Here is a 19,407-nt window from a genome sequence, read left to right on the forward strand (position 1 = left end):
AAAATTAATGATCATGTAAGAATTGTTAGTAAAAAACAAACATTTTCGAACGAATATAAGAACAATTGGTCAAGAGAAATCTTTGTGATTTATCAAATTAATAACACAGATCCTGTAACTTATAGTATAAAAGATTTAAACAACGAAGAAATAACTGGAAGTTTTTACGAATATGAATTGAGAAAGTCAAAGCTATAATTTTTTCTATATAAATGGAGGCTCAAAAGAAATGTTCAATGTGCAAGGAAATAAAAGGTTTTGAAGAATTTTATAAAAAAAGAACTAAAAAAGACGGATTTGGACATTATTGTAAAGATTGTCATAATAAATATCGAAAAGAATTATACGATAAAAATAGAAAAATTAACTCTAGAGGAGAAAGAATGTTACTTTTGTAAAGAAGTTAAGAATGTTTCTGAATTTAACAAGTGGCATTATAGTAGAGATAAAAAACAAGCATATTGTAAAGATTGTACTATAAGAATTCAACGAGAAAGTCGAAAAAAAGAGACTCATTGCGAATGTGGACGAATTATTCAATGGTTACCTAGTTATGCTAAACATTTACAGACAAAATATCATAATTCGAGAGTTTAATAAAATTTAGTAACATTTTCATTCCTTTTTCAATCTTAAATAAATTGTAGTTTTACTCTCATTTTTCAATAAATTTTCCATCAGAGTCTTAAACAGTTAAGGCGATTTTTTGAATTCTTGTAATATTTGTTCTAATTGGAATATAATCGATTTCATTCGGTTTTTCACTGATTTTTGATCCATAAGCAACATTTGGAAAAAAGTGTACAAAATTTCAGATTCTTTGTGTAAATGTTCGGTATGATTTTCAAAACTAGGTTCAACGAGATTACAATGTACTTCAATTACATCGAACGGTCTAAATTTTGGCGTTTTTATTTCCTAAATATACCTGATTTGGCTCAATAGTTTCTTGAACAAACCCTAACAAATCTACAATAATTGCTGAACACATTATTCTTACTGGTGATTTTATTTAAATTTTATTAGAGAGATATTTTTTTTTGTATTTCAAACTGGTTTTCGTCAAAGTTTAAAGATTTATCTGATTGTTTGAATGTTTTCAGATAATTTTTAAGGAAATTTTTTATTTGATCGAAGGTTATAATATCCTTTGTTTAAAACCATAATATTTTGTTATGTTCTTCTCACTAAATCCTATACAATAAGGAGAACTTTCACTAATATTTATTACAAAATTTTCAGAATAAAAACCGCTTAAAAACCGATAAAAATAATTTGATTCTTCCTCTAAATGAATAGGATGTTCCAAGTTTAAAACTAATTTAGAGCTTTCTGAAGTCAACTTGAAACAGCTTCATTTTCCCTATTTAAATGAAGAAATTTTTAAAGCAAAAAGATCAGATAAAACTTCAAACGTTTGAAGAAAATAAGAAAGATCAACCAATCTAATTGTTGGTTCAAGTGGATGTGGAAAAAAACAACTTTATTATTGAATTTTATCTACAATAGGTTTATTCCTTATTCCAATTTGTATGTTTTTAGTAAATCTTTAGAACAAGACGCCTATAAAAAATTACAAGAAAGATTTGAAAATATTGAGAAAAACTTAAACAAAAAAATATCACATTTTTATAATGCTTCCTAGGACATAGTTCACTTAAGCGAATGTAAACCAAATTCTTTAATCGTTTTCGATAATTGTATTTTAGAAAATCAAGACGTTATTAAAGAATATTTCGTAATGTCTCGTCACAAAAACATATCTTGTATCTATCTTTCTCAATGCTTTTCAAAGGTTGATAAACAAGTTATAAGAAATAATTTGAATATGTTGTGTGTTTTTAAACAAGATGATCATTATTCCAGAAAGATTTATAACAATTATGTGGGATCTGACATGAGTTTTAACCACTTTATTGAGTTGTGTGATAAAATTTGGAAAGAAGACTACGGTTTTTTAACTATTAATCTAACTTTGAAGCCTAAAAATGGAAAATATTTGAATAAATTTTCTAACATAAATGCTGCTCAGTCGTCTGACAAATCTACTGGAAAAAATATTTGTTACAACTATTTTTATATTATCTTTAATTTTTATTTACATTATGAAAATAACAGAAAAACGGTAAATCTGTTCACGTTCCACGTTCACGTTCATGTTTCACGTTCGTGTTTACGTTTCACGTTCGTGTTTTACGTTTCGAGTTCACGTTTTTACGTTCCACGTTCACGTTTCGTGTTCACGTTTTTTACGTTCCACGTTCACGTTTTACGTTTCGTGTTCACGTTTTTACGTTCCACGTTCACGTTTTACGTTTCGTGTTCACGTTTTTACGTTCCACGTTCACGTTTTACGTTTCGTGTTCACGTTTTTACGTTCCACGTTCACGTTTTACGTTCCACGTTCACGTTTCAAAATTTTTCTAATTAAATGGTGAACGTAACTTCTGAAGAAGCGAAAAAACTTGATCAAATCGAAAAGAAATTAATGAAAGAATTTAAAGAACAGATTCGAATTGATGAAAAAGAACAAGAATTTATTCAAAAAATCAATCAACCTGTAACTTCTGCAATAAAAAACGTTGAGGGCACAAAATTGAAAATGTTTTAAGTGATAATCAAAATTTGATGAATTTGGTTCCATTTGTACGACAATTTGCCGATATTTCAATTCCAGAATCTGAAGTGGAAGAGTTTGAATTGCCAAAATTACCATCTTCAACACCATTTAGACCTTGAATCATTGAAGACTCTACCATAGTTGAACCAATAAGTCCTGGAACAACGGATATATTGATTGGTGAAATTGGTAAAAAATTTCTTCCTAGAGCAAAGGATGGTAAATTTGGTTTGTATTGGGACAGAAAAAAGAGTTTTATGATTGGAAATTTACCCGTTCATTTTGAACATAATGATATCATTATTAATGAAAAAACATATGAAGGAACTCAAGGTTTATGGAGATTATTAACAGACTATGACGCTCCAAAAGATAATTTATATTCTGAAGAAGATTTGAAAAAGTATACAGAAATTTTATGAGAATCTGACTCAATTTACAAAAATAATGATCCATCTACTAAGAAGCCTAAGTCAAGTAGAGGTAAAAAATATATATAATTAATTAAACCAATTTGGGAAAAACGAATCGAAGGATCAGGTGTAAGAAAATACAGTGATAATAAGATTGAATACAGATATATCGACGATTTGACAAAACTCGATGGGATTATTAATTATATTTATGCTCAAGAAAAGGCTGGAAACAACAATTTTTTTGAACGAAAAGAAAGCGATTAAGGATTTTATTTCGAACAAACTTGATGAAATGATTGAAAAACCTGATGGAATTAAATATTTAAAACGAATTTTGCCGGCAATAAGTTCATCTATGATTGAGGGTAGTGGACTTTTGAATGATTTTATCAACAATTTACCTTTTGAATTACACGTACCAACTTATCAGTATCTGGGGCCTGGCACAAAACTCGAAAAAAGACTAAAAAGAGGAGATCCTGGTATAAATAAATTAGATCAAGCTGCTATGGAACACGATATTTTTTATGCAAAACATAGAGACACAAATTCCAGACATATAGCAGATAAAGTTTTGCAAGATAAGGCAATGGATAGATTTTTATCAAAAGATGCTAGTTTAGGTGAAAGATTTGTTGCGCTTCCAACAGCTGGAGCAATGTTTTTGAAGAGAAAACTAGGAATGGGAATCGAAGAGAACTTGAAATTTTAACTATATAAATGGAGGTGAACGTAAAATTCAGCAAAACTCAGAAAGAAAAAATAAAATCCGCTCTTAAGAAAAGAATACCCATTAGTATTCAATTTAAAATAAATCAACTAAAAAATGGCGAATATAAGATATTTTTAACAAATAGACAATACAATAAACTCGAAAAAACATAAGAAAAACAATAAAGGAACCAGAATATAATTTTCTTATAATCAGTTGAAAGAACTTAAAAATGGTGGACTTTTGAAAGATTTATTAGATTTTGGAGAAAATATTCCAGTTGTTAAAAATGTTGTTCCTTATGTTCGTAAAGCTGCTCCAATCGTTAAAAAAGATGTGATTCCTATTGTTCGAAACATTTTAAATTGGTTAGATAAAGAGTTGGAAGATGTTACAGGATCTGGATTAGATGAAAAAACTTTGAATTACGTGAAATCAAACATTAAAAAAAAAAATTTAAACCTTTAACATTCGGGGAATTGGAAGAAATCTGCAAAAATATTAAACATTTTAGAGGAATCTTCATGAGAGATACATTACCTGAAAAAGTTAAGAAATTTGAATGTGGAATTGTGAATTTAGACTCGATTATGGGAGGTGAAACGCATTGGATTTGTTATTATAAAAATTATAAGAATGCATGTTATTTTGATTCGTATGGAAGAATTGAGGACAAACCACCTATAGAATTGATTAAATATTTGAAAAAAATCAAGCGTCTACTACAATGATTCTCAGATTCAAGATTATAAAGATCCCCCAATTTGTGGTCATTTATGTGTTTTTGTTTTGAATGAACTGAGTAATGGTAAATATTTTAAAGAAGTTGTTAACAAATTATTACTTAATAAATATGGATTCGCAAAATATTTTTGATGTGTTTGGAATACAAATTAGAACTGAAAATATTCGAAATAATGTCAATTTTGATAGTTTGAGAAATGAGTTTGATAACAAGTTAGAAAATTTATTACAAAACCTTCCAGATTCAGATATATTTGCTGTCGAGATTGAAGATTTTAAAGCAGAATATGATAACAAACTTACAAATTTCATGAGTTCAAATAAAGTTGCTGATAAAATTAAAACATTGGAAAAAGAATTTGATGATGGTGTAAAAAAATTATTTACCAATTTAATGTCTCATATCGAAAAAGCTGATAAAATTACTGAAGCGATCAAAGTTGAAAAGAATTATGTTAGTTTGGCTAATAAAAAAAGAATTGTCGGTGTTCGACCTGGTATTGACAAACATGATGTTGTTGTTAAAGAACAAATTTTAAAACCTCTAAAATTATCAGAAAACATCGATATTGTTGATTTACATGATCCGAATGTTAAAAATGCCTTAGATTTTAAAGGAAAAAGAATTAGCAGTGTTAGTAAAGGAATTAATCCATTTGATGTTGTTGTAATGATTCAATTAGAAGATCCTATTAAAATGTTTAATGAACTAAAACAAAATTATGAGAATCATAAACAGCATGTTAAAGATTTTACAACAGAAGTCTATGAAAAACTTGATGAAAGAAGTAAAAGATTAGTAGACGATGTTGGTGAAATTAATGAAAAACTTACTAGATTTAAAGAGTCTTTTGATAAATTTAGTTTAGATGCTACGAAAACTTTTGAGAATATTGGTCATAAATTTGTTGAATACAATGATTCTTATGCTGAAAAATTTCAAAAAATAGAAGAAAAACTTAATAAGTGGGAGGAAGATCTTACTGAAATAGGTATTCGCGTAGGGTTTTATACATGATACAATTTCCTTATATAAATGGCGCTTATATACTGTGTGAGATGTAAAGAAAAAACTGAAACAAATGATATAAAATACTATACACTATACTATACAAACATCAATGGAGTTAAAAGAGTTTCTGGAAAATGTGCTGAATGTAACGCTAAAAAGAGCCAATTTATAAAAACTTGAAAGTTTTTCTTAATAAATAGAGATGGCGGGACATTGCAGTGCTTTCGATCTTTTTATAATGCAACACGAAAGAGATTTGAAAAAAGAACATTGGGATGATATTTCTCAAAAATATGAATTATCCGAAGATATGATGAGATTATACGTAAACAAATTGAATTGGTATAACATTGCAAAATATCAAAATCTGTCCCCAGAGTTCATTCAAGAAAATATACATTATCAATTAAAAGATCATATGTCTGTTCTTTGTCTCTATCAACACTTGAGTATAAAGTTTTTGGATGAAAATAAAGATACAGTTGATTGGAACAATATTATAGATAGCGGTTACTATCCTGTGCAGATTTTATTGAAATATGTGGCCGAAATTGCAAAATTTAAGGAAGAGAATCCCGAATATGACGAAGTAGATCATTAAAAAATGACTAAATCTATTCTTATCGACTTATACATGATTAAAATTTTCGTAAAAATCTTGAAATTTTGTCTATATAAATGGCGGACTACAAAAAGTATTCAGGCGATATTGAAAGGGCGGAGTTTAAAAATTTCTATCCAATTAGTAAACAACATTTGAATGAACCGAATAAAAGAACTGAGTTTAATATTGATTTTGGAGAGAGCTTTTGCTCGTCTAACTTCCAGTTTTATATTTCTGGAACTTTAACAAAACAAGATGGTCAAGCATATCTTGAAACTGATAATGTTAGATTAATCGATAATTTTATACCGTTTTTATTTTCTAAGATTGAAGTAAGAAAACACAATAAATTGATAGAAGAAGTCGAAAACTGTGGTCAATTAAGCACTATTAAAGGAACCATTTGTTATTCCAAAAGTGATGTATTTTCAAACAGTTTTGAATCAACTTTTAAATTTGGACAATTTGAAGCGGTCGGTGATTTAGCACATTTCGGCTTAGGATTCTTTGAAAATGTAAATTTTCCAATCTATAAAGGTGGATTTTATCTAAGTTTTATAAGAGAAGAAGACGATGATGTGATTCTGAAGACTGCAACTGGAAATGTTATGCCTGTTGATGGCAAAATTACAATTAACGAGTTTTTCATTAGAGTTCTGATGATTTATTACAAAACCACGAGTAAAATTCAGTTGATTGATGAAATTACAAAATCTCAAAACATTATGTTTAATTTTCTAGATTGGCAATGTATTGAGCAAAAAGGTATTTCCGGAACAACTTATTCGTTCGATATCACAAATATTTATAGAAATATCTTCAATCCTAAGTTTGTTATTATAGGTTTTCAAATAGATAGACAGAATAATCAAGAGAAAAATCCTTCAAAGTTTGATAGTTTGAATGTAAAAAATATCAGAGTAAAATTGAACGGTTCTTATTATCCAGATGAATTACAAAATTTAAACATTTCAGGAGGTCTTTTCAGAATCATGTATCAGATGTATCAAGATTTTAAGAAAGTTTACTACAAAAATATGGAAATGTATTATAATCCTAAAGAATTTTTAGCGAATAGACCTATTTATGTCATTGATACAACAAAGAGTTTGACAAATATTTCTGCTTCAAAGAACGATATAATTATCAATATGGATTTTCAAAATGCTGTTACAAACGCGGTTTGTTATGTTGTTGTTGTTTCTGAGAAATTTTTATCATATGATGTGATTAAGAACGATATTAGAGAAATTCAGTAAAATTTAAGATTTCTTGATTTTTCATTCCATTTCAGAGATTTTTTATTAAGATTTTAATATATTTACCACACAATTTCCGTTTATTCGAAACAGATATGAGAACATTGGCAATAGATTTTTCATTAAGATTTTAATATATTTACAACAGAATTTTCGTTGATTTGAAGCAGATATGATATCATTTCCAATAGATTGATTCGAAGCAGAAGTTTCCAATAGACACCTTAAGAAAGTAGAAGCAAACAGCTATAGATTCGGTTAATTTTTCATTCGTGAGTTACTGTTTGATTTTACAGATTCGTTTATTGTCCTTTAAACAGTATTTTCCATTACTGTTTGATTTTACAGATTCGTTTATTGTCCTTTAAACAGTATTTTCCCTTGATTTACTGTTGGCTCCGAAAGTGGTCTAGGAACCTTATATTCTTATCTACTTATATATATATAGATCTCGAGATATCGTGCAGAGAGATAAAAAGAGTGATCGACATACAAACAGAAATAAAACGTTTCCAGTGAAAGTATTTAATGCTCAACTAAATTCATTAGACAGTTTAAATGAAGTTTAAAAACTGTATGCATAATGCATTCCTTAAGATACTGTAAATATGCTGCAGATTATGGTTTTATATTTGTTTGGCTAGAAAGATGTGAAAGATTTATTTCAAAAACCGTAGATTGTTTTAATTTATGAGTAAACACATAACAAATATAATTCATGTATGGGAATGCTGTAACAATTTATAAGTTTTACTGTAAAGCATTATATGGCGATTAGTAAAAATGGCACGCAATTTATATAATTATATGTTTCTTTATTATAGGCTTACTGTTTTAAGATGAACATTAAAATTTTCTTCATTACTTCAGTACATACAGCCAGTGGTTTGTTATTGATTTTTTTATCGTCAATTTAGCCTATACGATAAATAATTTGCCGGTTAAATAGTGGGACCTTATTTTTGATTAATAATATTTGAATAAAATTTCAATATGAACATCTTTGCCAATAAAATAAAAATTTAAAATCAGTGATGTGCCTTCAATTCCTTAAAATGTTTATTCTAAAAATATCAGCCAACCGTTAAAAACGTTTTCTTGATTACTGTTGAGTATGGTATTTAAATTAAAAATCCATTACATTTATAAATAATTCGTTTTTGCATTATTCTATATAGTATTTACACTACGCTTGTTAAAGAATTGTGTGTTGTGTTGTCATACACTCACTTGCTATTCCGGTCACTTTAGCTAGCCTCAGCTTGGTTACAGTGCTAAAAAAATAATTGCATTGGTTTATTATTTATATCAACAATTCTTTTGAGTAATAAAACTAAAATGGTGAAAACAACTTAAAGCAGGCCCAGTCAAAATTATATGTTCTCAATTATAAAACCATGTCCAACGTAAGAAAACAAAAACGTGTTTGTTAGTTTTTGAGAACAGAGTTTAATATGGTTACATGTCATTCATTTCCCACTATATCGTTACAGAACTATTTTAGCTGTAATCAATTATAATTGTTCATCTAGTATATCCTTTCTAAATATCAAACTGAAATACAAATTAAAAGCAACTGATTTGATTGTTTTTTTATATCTATTATATTGAAACCAATCGAATAGCTTTACCAATTAAAATTTGTTTTATATGTTTTATAGAGTTCAGTTTTAGTTATTTAATTAAAATATATTGTACAACAAAAATGCACAATCATACCAATCTTGTACTTAAAAATATAAAGTCAGTGTTTAATCCAATCATGTTACATTTTAAATATGTTTAACAGACAAAATAATATTTCTTTGCACACGAAAGCAGATTGGGTCCAAACTTACTTAACTATGTTTTGGTTAAAATTATGTAACAGAAAGACGGTTGTCCAATAGATGAATGGCTAAACACAAAATTTAATGTATACCGTGAATTGTTTCAATTTTCTCTTTTACTAAATAAAAACAAAATAAATATTATGTTGTACATATTAAATACCACTTACCCTACGTAAAACATTCATCTACTCTAATATCTAAATTATTCACCACCAATTGTTTGATTTTGGAAGTGCTGATCCCAAAAGTAACGATGATTCTACTGAAATGTTCCCCATTACTTCAAAGCGAGAGCGACAACATACAAACGTTGTGAAATGGGTTGCTGCTATTTCAGAAAACATTTTATTAGGAACTCAACGAATGGTGTAAATTGGATTCTCGTTAGCGAATCTCTATGTAAAGGTAAAAAGAATTACTCCACTTTATTTATCTCCTCGTAACTCAGGAGGAACTTGGCATTAAATTCCTGTGATTGTTTATTTAAACATTCATTAAAAATTGTGGCTATATAGTTTTATCATCAGTATGTCAAACTTGAAAATATTAACATTAATATATGATCTACTAAACAAATGTTTAAGTCTATTGCTCAATCCCTTCTTAAGATATAATGTGAAAAGATGATTTCTTTTCTTTGCATCTGGCTATTCCAATATTATACTCACTTACCACAAAGGAACTGTTATACATAATTTCACTTAGTTCTATACAAGGACCTTTGCGCTTGCTCTGGAGTATCAGAATAATCAGTATGGTTTATTACGATTGCATGTTTAGCTACTATCTTTGTAGGCAGTTGTATGAAGCTAGAACCATTTTGAGCTAGAATTTACCTCCAGTTCACCTTTCTTTTTTGACAGCGTCTCGTAGCGGACGCTGTTTCAGACTTAATTCCTGGAATTTTTGGAGCCATGTTCGTCTGAAGAAAAGAGATCCGAAGAAATTCGACGAAGAAAAAGATCAAAACGAATCTTTTACATCGTTTCGACATTACAGCAGTCGATTTTTCCACATATAATTTAGCTATGGTAAGAATGGTTCATTCATTTGGATTTTGAGTTTTCTACCGTGCGTATAGATTGTGTCCATCACATCGTAGTACACTCGTTGTGTATCTGGTAAGACAATGGGACTACCACTCCACCTTTTTATAGGTGTCTCTGTTGTTAAATCGATGGAAATGGTTCGTCTTGAGCTTTTTCGTCGTCGAATTTCTTTGGATCTCTTCAGACGAACATGACTCCAGATTCCAGGAGTCAAGTCTGAGAGAGTGTTGGATACTAGACGCTGCTATAAAAAGAAGGTAAACTGAAGCTAAACTGAAAGTTCAATTGAATCGACCCTTTCATCCATAGCTGCATTATGGGAAGCTGGATCCTCTGAGTGGAACGAAACGATTCATTATGATTTCAAGGTGGAGGATTCAGCTCAACGTCCAGCCAGAACCCTTCGAAAAAACTCCATTTCAGCCAGGATATTCTTCTCGACTTGCGCAACATATTTAACAATGTCTCCAGTAGGGATAGTAACGGTTTCGCAGGTCTTAATATTCATTTTCTGGAACAAGTTGGCCGGTCACCATTTGTTTCGCACCACAGACACACAGCGTTGTGTAGCTCGACTGCGGTTAATGCTCGCGGGGCGGCTTCATATATCCAGTTGACATCGTTGAGGCGCCACTCTATATGGGGTTCAGGGAACATCAATTCTACTGGCGGTTGTTGACTTCATTAGTTTTTCCATCACACTACGGTTTGTGTCACTCGACAAGCGTCTGAGTCACCTCATTGGAAAGAGCCGCTTTCTCTGAGGGTCAGGACTCATTATGACTGCTGACACCAATCGCGCTACTAAATCAGGGCGTCAGAGTATGTATAAGACTGACGGGCATACAATAATATAAAATGGTGGCTGTCATACGAATAAACATGACGATAGTTCCTTGAATCAAGATGGCGGCAGTCACATGCTTCATGATATCGGTGGTCACGTAATTCAAGGTGGCGGCAATGACCTTTGACCTCATCCTCGTTTCGCCATCGTCTGAAGGACGGCGCAAAACTTCCATATCTATACTACTAATATATCCGCTCCAAAGAAATTATCCGCCAATACTTGTTCGTTCTAATTATACCACATTGAACTCTCCAATTTTACGGTTTTGACCTTAATATTCCTGATTAGACTGATTAAAGAGTCCAAACCCGAACTTGAAGCTATTCCATTAATAGTATCCGTAACTAACAAGTAAATAAACTCGCAGTGGATAGCAATGGTGAGGTTCGTAACTATTGCACGTTTCTCATTACGCCTGAAGTACCATTTGTCTTGCTGCTATACCTGACAGAATTTGACTTATGCTTGACAGGACATCCACAATGTTTGAATAATGTGTGTGGTGATACTCTAATGTCAGTAATTAATTATTATTAAATGTGTGCTTTATTGCTAATTGTGGATCAAGTCTGATCAATTGTTGTGTTCATATACAAATGCACGTAATAAGTAAAATAATATAAGCAATCAAGTTTAAAAACTGAATATTACATCTATGAATTTGCATAAGTGAATACCATTGTATTCAAATGTAAGCATACAGGATTGTTTGTGGTAGAAACAACTGCTATATGTTTTTAAAACATGTGTTTTGTTTCACAACTTGTGCTTTTTACAGACTTTGTAATGTACATGCACTTAATATAGTCAACAATAAATTTGATATATATCTTAATTAAATTAGGGCGTTTAAAACAGATTGCAACATATATAATTCAAGATTTTTTTCAGTTTAAAAGATAAAAAAATATCAAACTCATTACGCGAAGTCATAAATTTACCTTAAAACTCCTTTTCATATTTTATTTTTAGAAAATTCAACACATTCTCATATAAAAAAATAATTTATCTTTAGGCAAAACTCCGGCACTTGTCGTAAAGCACAGTAGCATAATAGATCGGAAGAACATTGAAGGGAAACGTAAAGTGAATCGCTCTCGATTTCCTATTTAAAATGAAGAATATATCTTACATAGGAATATAACCAAAACCTAAAATAACCTCGAGAACTGAACCTTTTTAAGGATTTTCTGTCTTTCTAATTAATGTCAAATAGGTAAGATATTTTTACTAAGGGTTACAACCAATAGGTTAATTTTCCATTTAAATCTTTAAACCAGTCAACAAAGGCACTTGTAATAGCTAATTTGGTAAAGGTGTGTGTTAAAATTGCACATAATTTATTTCCTGTACTTAATCTCGAATCATGTTAAACATTCCACCTAATAACCTACAAAAATGTTATATTGTGGCAATTCTTGTAGTAGTTATATAAATTAGTTTTCAATACACTAAACAGTAAAATATTAAAATCGTATCTGTATAAAAGGTATGAAATTATTTGTAATGAATAATACATAGTAATGAACATTTTGGTGGATACTGTACACATATTCAGCCTATTGCAATGCTATTCTCATCATGATAGCAATTAACATAAAATACTACGTAATTTCACCGGACATGATCCCTACAGCACAAAACTAACCCAATTCAAAAGTATATGTATAGTATTTAGATCAGTGCTTGCAGATCACAAAGTGTGTCAAAAACCTCAAGTTATGAAACAAAACACACGTGTTCACAATTTATAAAAAAATATTTCAACATAACAATCTGTTATATTAAAGTTCTGATAAGATCGTATTTACATATGTATATGCAGAGATACACTAATTACTTTTTACAGAAGAATAATTGTATTCTAGTAATATTTTAGTGATTTTGCAGGAAAAAAAACAAGAGATATAACTAAATCTACCATTAAAACACTGCTTACAATTAATTGTAATTAATTACTGACGTTGCAGTATCACTACACACATTATTGAACCATTGTGGACAACCTGTCAAACGTATTACTTACTGTCCAGTACAGCAGCAAGACAATTGGTACTTCACGCAAAAGTGAGAAACTTACCAACAGGTATAGACTCCACTATTGCTTTCTACTACGAGTTTTTAGCATATTTGTTACATTTCCTGTATTTTTATATACATATTCTTTTTATATATGTGGAATGGTTTTTTGAACATTATATCATAACTTAATACACAAATTGATCATAGAAATGTTGAAATGCTATTTCATTTTCACAAATAATGGCCGATTAAACTTTAAAAAGTCACCTCTCTGTTACTTATGGATCTAGAAACAGCGTTTTGTATCTCTAACGCATCTCTATATTACTTGCATATATACGCCATAAGAAGTTTGCTATCACCAAGACATGATGAGAAAGAAATGCAAGGAATTAAAACCTCGTTTTTAGTTAGATATTTAACTCTTTTGAATACGAAAAACCAGCATAATATGAATAAAATTATCTGTGTTTTATAACGAAACAATAAAAACTTTTTACAAACTCTTTCTTTTAGATTTCTTAGAGGATTTTGAAGTCATCGATGGCCGAGGGTCATTAGTGTTTTTAATTTCTGTATCTTCTAACGGCTTATCTTCACTTTCCTCATTGTTTCTCATCGGTTTTAATTCTTAGTTCTTCCAATCTGTCATAAATACTAGGTTTTTTCTGATCCGTAATTTCACATTTTCGTTTCAAATCTCTACATATTTTTTTATGTCGCACCCATAAAACTGAAAAATCATCCTCTGTTTTGCCTAGATTAATCTTCTTTAATTTCGCCGTAATCCGGGGACATTTTAGTCGAGTCTTTTCCGACCGAATGAGGCATTTACAGACTTGTGGATCTATTTCAAATTTTTTCTGTCCTGGCTTCGATGCATTATATGACTTGTTATCGGAGGATCTTAAAGACGTAGTCAGTTTTACTATTTCCGCCCAGTCGTCAGTTTCTTTGTAATCAAATGTACTTTGTGGAAGTGTACTTGTCCGCTTTACCTCGGAGAACCAGTTGAATTCTGGTAAGCTTTCTTGGTTTATTAAGTTTGGATCTGCTTTAAGATATTTCTTAGAGTAACAGTGATTCATAATTTCAGATACTGTATTCAGTCTGCCTTTATTTAGTTTTGACAGCCTTTCTGAAAAATTCAAAGTGGTCGGGTGGGTGTACCCTGTGGATTCATTGGAAAGTAATTTTCTATTTGTTTTTTCGTGTGATTTCCGTTTGTTCTTTCCTTTACTCTTTTCATCCTTTTCTTTACTCTTATAATCCTTTTCCTTATGTTTGTCACCAATGTGTTTAGACTGAGCATCTTCCAACATTCTTTCACCGTAACTCGGTTTGTCCTTACAACACGGATAGTTAGAGTTATCGCCCCTCATTTCTTTAGAATAAGAACTTCTATTTCCTTGTGACTGTTTTACCATGTCAAACCATTCACAGGAACTTCCTTCTAACATCTGCTTTTTCGATTCTGGATCTATATCAATTAAATTTTTGGTCACACAGGACTTTAATATTTCAGTACTCGTATCAGATCTTATATTAGGGAGACCCATTTGGATAACTATTTTTGCAAATTCTGGATTCACGGGCAAAATGTTTTCCGGGGATTTTTTCATTGATTTGAATAAAAGAGTGTTATCAAACTCGTATTCATCTTCGCCAGTTTGTTTCACACTGTTGACTATAACTTTTCCAAAGCTGCTCAGGGCTATTGTGAGGTGAACAATTCCCACCTCTTCATCCTGCGCGTCACGTAGCTGGTACTTGTCAGACTTCACAGCCAGGTAGGGCAATATGCTATCTGGTAGAGATGATCGAAGTACTGCAAGACGAAAATCGTCTGGAACTCTTACTGATGTAGACCCCAGGATATCCCCTTCTATGTTATAATCTTCGTTTTTGGTATCATTTCGAGTTGCCTTAACAAGTACGGGGTGACCCTGAAGGTTTTGGATCATAGCAAGTCCAGTCATGGTGAACAACGCACTTTGACCTGTAGAAAGGAAAATTGTAAATTTATAATTTACTAATTTTCAATATATTGTTTAAAATTAGGTAATGTACTTCTAAAGTTATAGAGGTTGTATATAACTTCATTTTGACTGCATTATATTATTGGTAATATATATATATATATATATATATATATATATATAAATATATAAATATATATATGTATATATATATATAAAATGTTTAGTGACTGAATTGAAAAATACAATAATTCAATTTCTTGACTTATTTTCTTAATATATAGCCCTGTACTGCGGATTGACTGATAACAATAATTAAGCATTGTTTGTCAAACTATATGGTTTGAACTGTGTTTGCTAATTTTAATCTAACATTTTTATACTGAATAGCTATTCTAGCCTGACTTAAATGTTTATTGACACAGACCCCATAAGATTAAAAGTCAAAACTATAGTGTTGTTTGTCTACAGTTTGAACTGTTTGACGAAGTTACGAATTTCATGTTATTATTTTACGTGTTTCTAGTATGCCTAAAAACAACGAGCATTTATATGACCTGTAGAGTGATAATATTGTAATTAATGTTTGATGTGGGTAATAATATGTACAAGTTTAAATATTTGGCATTTTTCTTTAAAATACATGATACGATCAATAATAATTGTTAAATCTTTATGGGCAAATTACGGTAGGATTTGATGGAAATCAATTATGTTTGACCTGATAGATTGTGGCAAAATTTTATGTTTCCATTTATAAATTGATCTATATTAATATTTATTATTCATTTTACATGTCCCAATGGGTAAAGATAGTGTAATAATGACACGGATGGATAGGATAGTGCCCTAAATATTGTTTTATGCGGAATTCAGTCTGTCCTAATACCATACTGGTAAAACAATCTAATTACATATCGATGTAGTCACATATTTACTAAACATAATCTGTTACCCGTTGCTACAAACGAAATGGTTTAAATCAAACTTATTATAACGATCAGAAAAATAACTTATCATATAATATGATTTAGTCGTACGAAAACGTTTTAACTTAAATTGATATAAAACAGAGAAACATTATTTATATGTTCATTCTTAAGGTTTTAGAGTATAACATGTGACACTTAGGATTATTACTAGTTGAATTAAATCTATTTTCAACCACACAGCAAATGCTGCCTTGCTGCTCTTATCAGAAATACAAATACCTCGGTATAAAAGCGTTTTCTTTAATTCTTCTTATGTATTTGTGATCTAAAACATTTCAAGTGCCATAATAGTATTGTTACTTTACGAGGAAACATATTTTCATACGTAGTCCATATAGCCAACTTCGGTTAAAATATGTCTACCTCAATCCGTATGAAAATTCTTACAGTGCCACAGTCTAGTTTGTCTAATTGCCTCGATTAAAATAGTTTGTATGTTTGCCCTCTTCAATCTAATTTTTTAGCTTTCTAATCTAATTTAGATCTAACTTATTTCAAGTGTCATAGAAAAGTTTGACTTGTTACATCGATAAGGAAAATGTACATTTATAAGCCTATTAGGTCGAAGGGAAAGTCTTATCTACTTCCGGTATAAGGTGGGGATTATTAGTTCAATAAACATTTCATGAGAGCCGTTTTCGAGATTAGCAATCAACAAAATATTTTGCGATTTTCTATCTATAAGATATGAGAAAAGTCCTGTTTGAACATATAGTCTGGTATAGGATATTTTTAGTAATTATTTTTAAGCTTATATACTGCCAATACACGTTATATTCTATTACTTGTATTATTAATTCATTAACCAAGAATTATTTAATATCTTCAAGTTTTCGTTATATGCCAATAAATTAAACGTAATAACAGAATCGTCTATATTAGGTATGTTTGTATTGTTCAAACAAACATTTTATTTCGTAAAGCTAAGGTGTTCATATGACAACATTTAATAAAATAGCTCGTTTTTAAGAATAGTTAAAAAGGTTCAAATATAGATTTTTGTACAAAAACACACTTTAAACGCTATATTATTTACTTCCAATAATTTATTATTTAATTTTTCATACAACAAAATATTAGAAATGGTGACAATTTAAACCTGCCAGTATTAGCGAGTATAATTGGAAAGAGAAAAATTTCGTCTTGCATAGTTTTTTAGTGAAGTAATAAAAAAAATTATAATGAACGGAAGCTATTCTTTAAAATAGTAGAAGTTAGTGTTTTGAAGCACGCATTCCGGCATGTAGAAATGTCCTCTGAGTGTCTTAATGTACAATGTCATCTTCACTAAGCGGTTTTATAGGTAAAACTATTTATAGCTGACGAGGCTCTTTACTTGAGAATTGATTTTAAATGAACATCTTAAATACAGCCATAACGTTTTTGTGCATGAGTGTTAAGTTAGGGTCTAATACCTCTTTAAAAGATACTATATTACAGGAGTTTTGCACGCTTTAGTATGAACTAAGTGTAATCTCGTCCAATCCGTAAAAACTTGAGTGTTTTCAATGATTACCTCACAGAATTTTCAGTTATTTTTGTGGTACATAAAAACATATATACACCACACTATGAACTTTAAAAATACACGTATAGGATAATTGTCATGAATATCCATGCACTGTAGGCCAAAGTTTGCAGCTAACGTTCGTATGCTTAGAGTTCAGCTATAAAAAAGTATTACATCTCGAATCACTGGGGAAGTGATTAAAAATGTCTTTAAAATAAAAAAAAAAACCGATTGTACTCATAGTACTGTACCATTTACCATTTTTTTTTTAATTTTAAAATTCGCGGCAATAAACTTTTATATTACAAATGTGCTCTTTGTTCAAATTTGGTAAAAAACTAAAAGGGTTTATGGGATTATTTCAATTAAAAATGTATAATCACATCAGGAAGGCTAATAATCGCTTGAATACTGAACTAATAGAATTTTTAATCTAATGAGATGGGTTTGTTTATTAATTTAGGATGTATAAAATCACTTTAATTTACATGAGCAATGGATTGCCTATAATTATTAGCGCTTGGGTTTGTACCAGCTACCCGAATCTTAATTCACTAAACTATCAGAGTTTGTTATCTGCTTCGTAAATCTTTTAATCCCAGGAATTCTTGCTGTTAGTCTTATGTTACCCGATTATATCAAATACCACCAAATTAATAATTTCAGTATTTTACACCCGTACGTAATAATTTTTTTAGAATAAAGTTATTGACTTCCATTACTCACCTTTCTACAACATTAGGTACACGATTGAACAACTGTATTGTCAATGATTAATAGAGAGATTATTTGTAAGACTAGTTTTATACATTTTATAAAATTATATTTAAAGTATAATACTTACCTTTCATGATCTTTATTGATGAGCCTTTTGGAGACTGTTCAATTTTTACAGATTTTGGGACTTTCTCGGCTTTTTCAACCAAAACTTTCCTTTCTTTTTCGATTTTGCTTTGCTTATCTTTTTCACTCATTTCGTTCTGGTCCTTTTCATTCTCCCCTCTCTGTGCATTGTCAGTTTCTTCTTCCCACACCTGTCTGTTCTTCGCCCCACTCTGAAGCAAAACTTACGTGACGACCAGACGCGTTATAAATGGTTTCTAGTAGTGCAGTAAACTTAGGTCCGTCATTTGATTCAGGTAACTTCGCTGTGTCTGACTCACTGGTGTCCATAAATGGTAGATTTAAAATTTTCACTTTAATAGTTATGTCTGGATTATTAGTTTCTTTGTCCTCTTTACTTTCACTGATATCATTCCTTATTTCTACTTCCTCAACAAATACCTCGAGCAAGTACAGGTTCTCTTCCTTTAATCCTTTGAACTCCTCCATAACGCAGTCTTTTTTAATATTGTTCAAGTAGGTTTTGTTCACTTCTACAGGGTCTATCCAGTCTGGGTTAGGTTCTGGGGGAGACGCCTGATTATAAAATCCATCGACCGGATCAGGGAAGAAGTAGGGATAAGGATAAGCCATGGTAGTATGTGTGTGAGTCCTGTTAGTTACGAATGTCTTGTTTACATGAACTTGACAGGTGTTTGTGTAGTGTGTACTTGAAGTATAGAGTTCTTGGTCTTGTGTGGTTTATAAAGTTTCCTAGCAACAATACTGTAAGAAATATAAACTAAAATGTGTATAATTATTAATCTACCATAAACTTGAATGAAAGGGGTTTCCTTTACTTCTTCAGATAATTTAGTTTTCAAAGTCAAGCCACTGGAATCAATATTGTATGTAACATCGGAAGTAAGTTTTAATATTTGTGTATTGGTAATAGCTTGAATATGAATCGATGGATTGATTCTG

General features: G+C 30.3%; 1 protein-coding gene across 1 annotated transcript; it reads right to left on the bottom strand.

Annotated features, from left to right (window-relative positions):
• Positions 1-13,570: 13,570 nt before the first annotated feature.
• Positions 13,571-19,172, bottom strand: LOC124370589. Its single transcript, XM_046828884.1, has 2 exons — positions 18,446-19,172; positions 13,571-15,119 (listed from the first exon to the last, which is right to left on the bottom strand). Exons 1-2 carry the CDS (start codon positions 18,573-18,575, stop codon positions 13,726-13,728), a joined length of 1,524 nt encoding a protein of 507 aa, XP_046684840.1. The 5' UTR covers positions 18,576-19,172; the 3' UTR covers positions 13,571-13,725.
• Positions 19,173-19,407: the final 235 nt, after the last annotated feature.

This window comes from Homalodisca vitripennis, unplaced genomic scaffold (genome assembly GCF_021130785.1).
Source record: "Homalodisca vitripennis isolate AUS2020 unplaced genomic scaffold, UT_GWSS_2.1 ScUCBcl_332;HRSCAF=2090, whole genome shotgun sequence".
Taxonomy (NCBI): Eukaryota; Metazoa; Arthropoda; class Insecta; order Hemiptera; family Cicadellidae; genus Homalodisca; species Homalodisca vitripennis.